Source organism: Fulmarus glacialis, unplaced genomic scaffold, assembly GCF_000690835.1.
Source record: "Fulmarus glacialis isolate BGI_N327 unplaced genomic scaffold, ASM69083v1 scaffold18641, whole genome shotgun sequence".
NCBI lineage: Eukaryota > Metazoa > Chordata > Aves > Procellariiformes > Procellariidae > Fulmarus > Fulmarus glacialis.
Genome location: NW_009194879.1, coordinates 1,084 through 10,691, shown reverse-complemented (window position 1 = coordinate 10,691; position 9,608 = coordinate 1,084). Strand labels below are relative to the sequence as shown.

General features: G+C 48.9%; 1 protein-coding gene across 1 annotated transcript; it reads left to right on the top strand.

Annotated features, from left to right (window-relative positions):
• Positions 1–2,720: 2,720 nt before the first annotated feature.
• On the top strand, positions 2,721–7,688 carry RNF126 (ring finger protein 126; the record flags this gene model as incomplete). The annotated part of the gene is made up of 8 exons (XM_009587917.1): positions 2,721–2,779; positions 4,285–4,348; positions 4,894–5,135; positions 5,805–5,873; positions 5,959–6,028; positions 6,259–6,352; positions 6,811–6,926; positions 7,160–7,688. Coding segments are annotated over 8 exons (864 nt in total), but the record flags the coding sequence as incomplete, so codon positions are not given.
• Between the last annotated feature and the right edge of the window lie 1,920 nt (positions 7,689–9,608).

Below are 9,608 nucleotides of genomic sequence, written 5' to 3'. Positions count from 1 at the left end.
CAGCCCCCGGTTTTCCGCACCGCCGTCTCTCCAGCCGGCTGAAGTGGTGTGATGACACCCCGGGGCTCAGGCACCATCGCCCCGCTTCTCTGTCCGGGGCAAGCTGAGGCTCCGTGGGGTAATGAGGGGCTTTCTTTTTTGTCTCTCTTAGTAGGATTTAAATGAGCATGAGAAAAGCTTCACGGCTGATAAAATCTAAGACGTAGGCAAGTGGACAGAAGATACGTACGCACCGTTTCCACTCGCTAACGCAGAAGTGCTCTGTAGGCTAGGTGCAGCGCGTGAGCAGACGTGCTTTAATCGCTGAGTACAGCTCTTGCTTGAAAGGAGTCGTGTTTTTCTGGTGTGGGTAGAAAAGGAACGTTGGCTGTTGGAAGGGAACTGGCTAAAACATCGCGGTGGGCCATGGCTAGATTTTCTGTCGATCGCCTCCAAATGTTGTGAGCTGTTAAATTCCATTTGGAGGATCCTGCCAGTCTCTATTTGTCCTGAAACTTTTCACAGCGTCTTGTCAGAATAAGGCATTGCTTTTTTGTTAACGTTTATTGAATTTTAAAAGTCACCCGATTGTGAGCGTAGGTGTCTCTCTGCCAGGGTTGATTAGACTTCGCTGTCAGCTTGGTTTTGTGACGCGCTGTTTGTCCCTTTGCCCTCTCCGTCGGTCTTACTGGTTAGGCGAGGGTAGGCCTTGCTGGTAAATCTCACAGCTTGTATTTAAGTGTGAGGACAAAACTCTTGATAATACTCCTGCTAAATACATAGACGGGCTGGAGAAAGTGGCTCGGGAGCTGAAGGTTGTAACCTAGAAATATCGGTCGTTTATTTTTGTTTAAACACCTCGTGTTGGGCTTGTGCCAGCAGAGCACATCTGGCAGTGAACGCACTGAACTGTGGTAGGGAGCTTTTGTTGATTCAGGTCTAGTTAATTGCTAGTTAATGAACTTGTTTTGGGGGTCCGAGTTCATTTGGTTTCACTTACAGTTTGCAGACCGAGCTACTGGAGGTACCGTAGCATACGCTGCAAAAGGAGCGATTCAAACAGCCTGAGAAACAACAAACGTTGACATTTGTGCTGTTCCAGCTGCAGAGGAATTTGCTGATCCCTGTGTTCAGAGCTGTCTGTAAGCGCACAGTAAAAAAGCCTCCCTTAAATAGGAGAGTTGAGAGGAGTAAGTTGCTCACTGCTCGAGTGTGGCTACTGTAATAATTTACCCCAGTAGCGTACTGGTGGAAAGTAAAACAGTAAGGGGAATTTTCAAAGGCAGAGGCAATTGATCTGATTTTCTGTGTTCAACACAGGAGTTCCCATGTGCCGGTAACCAACTTTGAGAAGAATTTGGATGGTGTAGAAATGTTCTTGAAATCAAACATTGTGTAAATTGCGTAGATCCAGTTATTTCACAATTGCAAATCTAAAGAGTCCTGTGCAGAAGAGGCAGCAGCAACTTCTCTGAGTCTGTTTCTAGGTCTTGGTGTTTGCTGCTTCCTTATCTTGCTGGGCAGGCAGGGGCAGCGTTGAGTGGATCGCTGGCGTTGCCGCCTTGTGCTTGGGCCTTATCGAGTTTTTCTGCGGTGGCTGGAGGAGCGATCCCAGATGTCTTATCAGAGCAAACCCACGTGGCTGGCATCCTCTCCTCTTTTGGGGAATCCATTGACTTTGCTTAAGGGCCTGTGCCAATTCGAACGTAGCAGTAGTGAAGGGAAGTAGCATTCTTTTTAGAAGGTCTTAAATTTCTTCCACGCCGAGCCTGGCTTTGCCAGCGCGGGGTTTTGAGCGGTTGTGTTTGCCCATGGTGGCTGTTCCGCCTCCGCTGTGGTTGGGGTTACATACGGAGTGTCTGTCGCTTCCTCTTTTGACTCGGCGGTGCTGCGTGGTGCTACTTCTTCTCAGGCACTGAAAAGTGAAGTAATTTCCTTTCAGGATTGTAAGTGTTCTGGGCTGCTGCTCGCTAGGACAGTATGGTTGTGGAGTATAAATTCTTCACTAACACCGGGAATTGTGAGGAAAAGCGACTGTCACAAACTCCTGAGGAATCCTGCTTCTGCACACACGGGCTGTTTATTCCAGCCTATTCAGTCTTCAGTGTTAAAGGCTACGAGGGTGGCAGTAGCTTTCTGTAATGAGCGTTGAGCGTGGGAGTGTAAAGTTCTGGTATTGTGTGTTGCAGAATGACCCTCTTGTGCCTCCTTGACCTCTGTGTGGTGTGAACCCCAGACTATGTTAGTAACAGCTTTCCATTCAGCCCTTCCTAAGTGACAGTAACACTCTGATTAGCCCGTGCTGCAATTCCCTCCTTGTTTCTTTCATTAGGACAGTTTGGCCCCTTGAGGGGGGTGGGGGAAGGCCCCCAAAACATGCAGCTGTTTAAAAACTAGTGTTTGAGTGCTGCTCTTCTGGGAAGGCTGGTGGTTTTGCTTTCACTTCACCCAGAACTACATCAGATATTATCTCGTGCTTTGTCTATACTGGGGATTAATAAGTGTTACCCAAATCTTTTCGAAAGCCAAGTTCCAAACAGGCTCAGACTTAACAATTTGCCTCACTAGTCTGGTGAAGGCAAATATCAGTGGTTTGGGGTCTTTTTGGCTCTGAAGTCGTGGCATGCGTTTGGGACGATGGGCTGCAGGACTCTTCTCTTCCCAGCCCGTCACTCTGAAGGCACTCTTTGCGGCTTTTATGTACCGCTTTCTTTTCTCATTCAGTATTTCTTCTCCCGTAGGACTATATTTGCCCACGGTGTGAATCTGGTTTTATTGAAGAACTTCCTGAAGAGCCAAGGTAATGTGCTGCCCCAAAGGCTATTGCTGGAATGAACTCCGTCTGCTTTGCTCTTTTCCTTTTTCTAGTTAAAAGGCAATGTTGGATACTAAATACACCATTTTTATACTTCTGCCCTGTATTTGGCTCATCTTTCCTCAATATGGGTAGAGAGTGCTTAATTTGCATAGTTTGCATCTACAGGTAAATCAGCCATGGGAATACTGTGTGGCATATCTTGCTGGTAAAGGGTGGGGGAGGAACAGGCTGATTTAAAACAAACAAAAAAAAGTGGTAGAGAGGCTTTCCCCATGGCATGTGGTAGCTCTGAACTGGTTTGAGTCATCAGGGTAGAGATCACCCTGCGAGAGAGGAATCTGCGGAATGGAGAGCGTATGTATGCTTCAGTGTATAATTTAATAACTTCGTTTAGAGTACTAACGGCGGAACATTTTGACTAAGACTTTGGACTCTGCACTGGAGCAGCTGAGGTCTGCGTTCACGTGCTTTACTGCTGACTCAGTAGTGGGACTGCTCTCTGGCAGTGTCAGAACGGGCAAGAGTAGGAGAAATGTCTTAAAATGTTTCAGATGCGTTTGTCGGACCTTGGCTGTGACTGGCTTCGGGACAGACAGCGTGCTGGCAGGCGTGCAGTACAAGGGCACACCGAGCGGTATGGGGGGTGTGCCAGACGCGTGTTGCTGCCTGCTGAGAGAGGTGGTCTTTACAGACAAGGTGACGTTTGGTCTGACTACACCGATCTTAGAGGCTGAAAATCAATCCTGGCTAGTCCTGACTGTATTGGTGATTTGCTGTGACCTTGGGAGAGCCGCATGAGCGCTGAACGTTAATTTTTTGTTACCATGAATGTCAAAGCGTAGACCTGGATACTGAGCAGTAAATGTTCCTGCAGCTCTCTAAAAGCAGAAGCCTAACAGCATTAAGAGTTTTGCTAATAATCTGTCCCATTTGGTCACATGCCTCTGCAATAGAGAAGTTCCTTTGATTCAAGATTAGACTTAAGCATGTTTGGGTCATAGTGATCAGGGTTTGTACCTTAAGTCTTCTCTTCCTGGTGCTCCAGAGGATTAGCTGATTTGTTTGAGGTGGATTGTGCAGGGAATCCTTGCTTGACGTCGTCATTCAGTCACTTCTCTGTAGCTTCATGAAATCAGAATCTAAAAGGGTGAGTGGAGAGGGATGGGTGAAGATGTGGGAAAATGAAGGTTGCGGGGAGAGAGAAATGAAAATTGATATGAACAATTAGAAAAACAGCAGCTGAGGGCAGACTAGTTTCTGTATGGAGCTGACCCTGCCCTGGGGCGGAAGGGAAGGTGAGCAGACCTCTGAGGTCCCTTTGAGCTCTGGCTTAGCACAAAAAAGAACCGGTCGCTTCCTGTGTGCTGTTACCGTGCAGCTGTGGTGTCTGCTTTTCCTGTCAAACTCATATCCCTTGCTCCCCTCTGCTGGGAAAATCTTTTCGTAGCACCCTTCTGAGGCTTACCAGTGCTCTTCATTCTTCACAGGAACGCTGACAATGAGACCAGCTCCTCTACGTCAACCAGTGATCAGAGCAGGCATCCTTTTGAGGTAAGTCCTCTCTATCTCTTCCAACACTTTCTGCTTTGCCATTGAATTGAAGTATTTTTCCATTAGTACATTGTTCAAATGTTCCCCGGATTATGACAAAATTTAGGAAAGGAGGTATTAATATCATCCACATGCTGCTCCTGAAATCTCTGCATGTCGTATTTTTACTGCGTATTTTTAATAGGGCCATCACTTGTAGTTTATTCTTGTTGTGAGGGGGCTAAGCTGGGATTTAGTGAGCTGTCTGGGTGTGTTGCTATGCAGTAGCCTCAGCTTAAAAGGAGGCAGTTACATGCAGCAGCTAAAGAGAAACCAGGGAAGTTGCAGTTATTTCTTACCTTCATACGTAGTTGCAGTCTGTGTCTGTTCCTCAGTAAGCTGCCTCTGAGATTGCACTGATCCACCTGTGTCAACCAAGGCTTGTGAGTTGCTGGGGATCTGAAGAGACTAGTCTTTGTTGGAAGACCGGTGAAATTCCAGGCGTGAAAGCTAAAAGCTGTTTCTCTCCTTGTTACAATCTGTTTCCCGAATTCTCTCCCTCCCAGAATGTGGATCAGCACTTATTCACCTTGCCACAGGGCTATGGCCAATTTGCCTTCGGGATCTTTGATGACAGCTTTGAGTTTCCGTTTGGGTCCAACGTGCAGTCGGAAGACAACAGGGACTCTGAGAACCGGAGGGAGCGAGAGCATCAGTCTCGGCATCGATACGGTGCAAGGCAACCCCGAGCCCGTCTCGCCACACGCCGTGCCGCTGGCAGGCACGAGGGAGTTCCCACGCTAGAAGGGTGAGAACAACTGCCAGGTTCTTGTGGAGGAAGATGAGAGTTAGCTGAAAATCAGCCCGTCCCTTATTCTCATCAGTTTAAGGAGCAGTCTCTTGGAGATTGCTCCTGGGCACAGCTGTCCAGTGCGACTCTTCCATAGGTGCCCGGCTTTGCCCCTGTGAACTCACGCTGCTGGATGGTCAGGCTTCCGCTGGGCCTGCAGCTCTTGGCAGCTCTTGCCTTGAGTTTATAGGGGCCATTTCACCTGGGCACAGTGGCAGGGACTACAGTGTGGCTGGGAGTTTTGACCATTAAACTTGCAATGAGAAAGCGTTCCCTGGTCATTACCAAGTGGTGTGCTGAGTGTGAGGGGAAACAAGAGAAAACACTGGACAACAAGACTAATGTTTCTTTAACTGCATCCTGGAGAGCCGCTTGCCATCTTTGTCAGAAGTTATCCCCTTATGAATAAAATATTGACATTTTTATCATTTATTATCATTTATTATTACTGAAATTCTTTATCAATGAATAATCAGTTCCTAAGATGCAATTGCAATTGCTACAGGATATTTTTCCTTTTCCCTATATCGATGCGACAGTATTTAGCCACTCCTTCCATGTCATGTTTCTGGGCTGGGAGTTAGCAGACACTAATTCTTACATAATCCTGGTTTCCTTGTCTTTCAGAATTATCCAGCAGCTGGTCAATGGAATTATTGCACCTACAACAATACCAAACCTAGGACTAGGTCCTTGGTGAGTTGGAAGATGTACTGCTCTTTCTGACAGTGTTCTTGTTCGTACTCCCAGCCGAATTTAATTGTTGTCCTTATTCTTAAAGGGGAGTCTTGCATTCAAATCCAATGGACTACGCATGGGGTGCCAACGGCTTGGATGCAATTATTACACAGGTAAAACCGGCATTATAAAGGAGTCTCCCATCCTCTTGTGCGGTGCTGCAAAATTGCCAGCAGCTGTTGTGATGCAGGGGGGCAAACCACTGAAGGTGCAGAAATGGGAGACAAGGTCCGCAGTGCAGGCGATGCAGGGTTCAAGTGCCCTGGGTCAATAAATGAACAGATTCTGTGTGCTGCTGAGCTCACATCTTCTTTCTGACTTCTGTGGCCTATTGTTTTTTCAGTTACTAAATCAGTTTGAAAACACTGGACCGCCGCCAGCAGACAAAGAAAAAATCCAGGCCCTCCCCACCATACAGATCACACAGGAACACGTAGGTATGTATATCTCCTCCAGGGAATCGTTCACAAAGAGCTCTGTGAAAGTTCTGTTTAACGTTTTTTGGGGATTTTAATTTTGTCTGCTAGTACCTTCAAGGCCTAAAACGTTTCAAAGAGGAGAGAAAACTGAAGTATTGCTCTGTTTTACTCGCAAAAAAAAAAGAGCAGGGTAGACTGGATGAATTTGCCCTGGGGAGGCAAACTGTTCTGAAAAGTTCAATGTGGATAGAGATGAAAAAGCAGAAGGGAAGGGAACAATGAAGCAAACCCAGGGCAGCGAGAGGTGGAGTGGTGGTGGTAGGAACTGCAAAGCAACAAGCTTTCCTCTCCACCCTGCAGGGGTGAAGCAGCAGTGAGGGGAAGGGGAAAAGGTGATGGGATCCTGAGTCGGGTGCTTTGAGTGTCGTTCTCTCCTTTATTGCTTAGCTGTGTTTTTCTTTCCCTTTATGATACAGATTCTGGGTTAGAGTGTCCTGTGTGTAAAGAAGACTATACAGTTGGTGAAAATGTCCGACAGTTACCTTGCAATCACCTATTCCACAACAGCTGTATAGTCCCTTGGCTGGAACAGGTTAGTGCCGTCTGCGTGGGTGACTTGGGTTTTGTAGCACTTGGGTGTTTTTTCTGGTGGTACTACTCTTCTCTGTAAACATTTTCCTACCTCCATGATGAGGCCTAAGCGTGAGCAACCTTTGATCAGAGGAAGGAGTGTCATCCTAGCCTTTTCCTTGAGTGCTGCGCCTGTATCGTGTTTCTAATCCTGTTTCCCATATTTCTTGTTTTGTTTTTGTCTGCTCTCCAAAGCATGACACGTGTCCTGTGTGCCGGAAAAGCTTAAGTGGACAAAACACAGCCACAAACCCCCCAGGACTCACAGGGATGAACTTCTCATCATCCTCCTCCTCCTCTTCCTCCAGCTCACCAAGTAACGAAAACTCATCGAACAACTCATGAATCTTAATCCAACCCTCTGTCCCTGGGGCCCTGTCCATTGTCCTTCCTCCCTCCCCAGCCAACATAAGCAACGAAAGGGGCTTCCAGAGCAGAGCGAGGGGAGGGTGGCAAGGGGGAAGCAGCGCCCCCAGAATTCCCTTTTGAGTTCTGAAGACACGGAGACTCTGGGTCCTTCAGAGATGAGAAGCCTCAAGTTCTGTGATGGGGGGAAAGAGCTCTGTCTATTAATAAAAACATCCATTTGCCGCGTGGACTTTTAACCATTGCAGTGAAAGGCTGCTGCGCTCCACAGATGGGAAACCCGTGGTGCTGAGCTAGCGGTTGCAATTCTGAATGGAAAGGTTGTTTGTATGGTTTTGAATTTGAGATTCCTTTCTTTATTTCTTTTGCTCCTCCTCCTCCCCTTGGATACTATCTCTTCTGCTTTGGAGATTGAAGTCTTTAAAACGAAAGCGTAATGATACTGCCTCCCTCCCAGGATCTCCAGCTGGGGAGGGCCAATAGTTGTCACTGCAAAAATGAACTCTTGAAATAGACCCCATTATCCTTCCCTTCCCCATTTCAAGTCCCATTTATTTTTCTTTATAACCTCGCCCTTCTGATACTCAACACTGAAAGGGTTTTTATAATTTTAAATTATTACTGCTGTTAAATAAATGGACGTTTCAGCTCAACGAGACGTTATGCATGATTTGAGGAAAACTACAGGGTAAGCTCTCCGGAGACTGCTGTGCTGAGCCGTCCCCGTTCACCCCAGGGCAGGCTGGGCTTGTCGAGCCCTCCTGCATGCCGAGCGCCGGCATGCTGCGAGCTCCGGGCACCAGACTCCGACGTGACCAGCACCCGTATGTGCGTTGCCAGCCTGCGGATCGTTGAGCGGTTGGCTGCAGGATTGCAACTGAAAGCATCCTTGCCTGGTCTTTTGTATTTTTTACACCTTCTCCCTGTTGCAGTCCTGCCCTTCTCTCAGCCTGAGCGGACTTTTCCACTGTGTCGACATCAGGACTGGGCGTGCATCAGAGGAAGGACCAGCCAAATATCATTGTGATCGAATAATATACAGGAAAAACAACATTTTGGAGAAAAATGTATTTCAAAGCTACTTAAAATACAGCTGATTAAAAAAGAAGAGAGGGACAAATATCCAGGTGTGTTTGTGACTCAGTTTCTGTGACAGAACTGGAGGTTGGAGAATGAAAAGAATGTGACCGGAGCGGGCAGTGACCTACCTGCTGCCTGTGTCCGTGCTCACCGGGGCCGGGAGGCACAAGAGGGACAAAAACCTGGGTTCACTTGGTGCTCTCCCCGAAGGCCTTCGGTTTTGGTCTGGTCACGCTGAATCTCCAGCGCAGCCCTGCCAGCTCCTGGGCCAGAAGCTGTGCGCTGGGGTAGGCGGTGTCCTCGCAGGAGGGTGCGTGGGGAGAGGGGTGAGGTTTCTGCTCTGCTTGGGCTTTTGCGGCACAGCCCAGTGCAGAGCTGGCAGGAGGAGCAAGGCGGTGGCACGTGGCTCCAAAGCGCTGGCCCGGGTGGTGTGGGACAGATGTCAACTGATGCCTCTTTCTGTTGTAGGGACTTGGGGCAGTCGGTGGGTCTCCCTGACCCGTGTTTGTGACGGCACTGTGCGCTCCAGGCCGCGTGTCGGGACCTTGCTGTGGCAGACGCCAGAGCAGTAGATGGTCCTGTGGGGGCTGCTGGGCAGGAGGGATGGAGGGTTGAGCGGCTTGGGAGGCTCCCTGCGTCTTCGGCTTTTGGGGCCCTATGAGCGGGCCGGGGGTGGCCGGGGAAGGTGCTGGCCTCCCTGGGCGCTCGAGGTCCTGGCACCAGCAGAGCTTTGGTGCCTCTTTCGAAGCAGCCTTACCCGAGGACTTGGCCCTTCCTCCTGAGAGCTTTCGGGGAAGCAACGTGCCTCCCGTAGGAGGGGGAAGGCGGGTCATTTGCTTGGCATTTCTTGAGCCATTTTGGAATAAAAGAAGAGAAGGTTCATTGGAGAAAAAGTCCCAAATGCGGATGGCAAGCAGCCTTTGCCAAGCCTGCCGGGGCCGTGCGGCCGGCGCTGAGCAATTCTCCTGGAATGTTTTTCCTCCTTGGCTTTGCCAGTGCAGCCAGGGCAGCCCAGCGGCGCCTTTCATCTCGGCGGGCGGATGCCTTCGGGACGAGGGTTTATCTCAGGACTGGTATATCAGGGTTAATAGCTCATCCTCCGCCGGAGGTTGAGCCAGAAGCTTCTGCCACCAGGATCCTGGGCTTGGGAGGCGGGTAGCAGCAGGAAGGCACCCCGTTGGCTTTTTCCGTTTGCTTG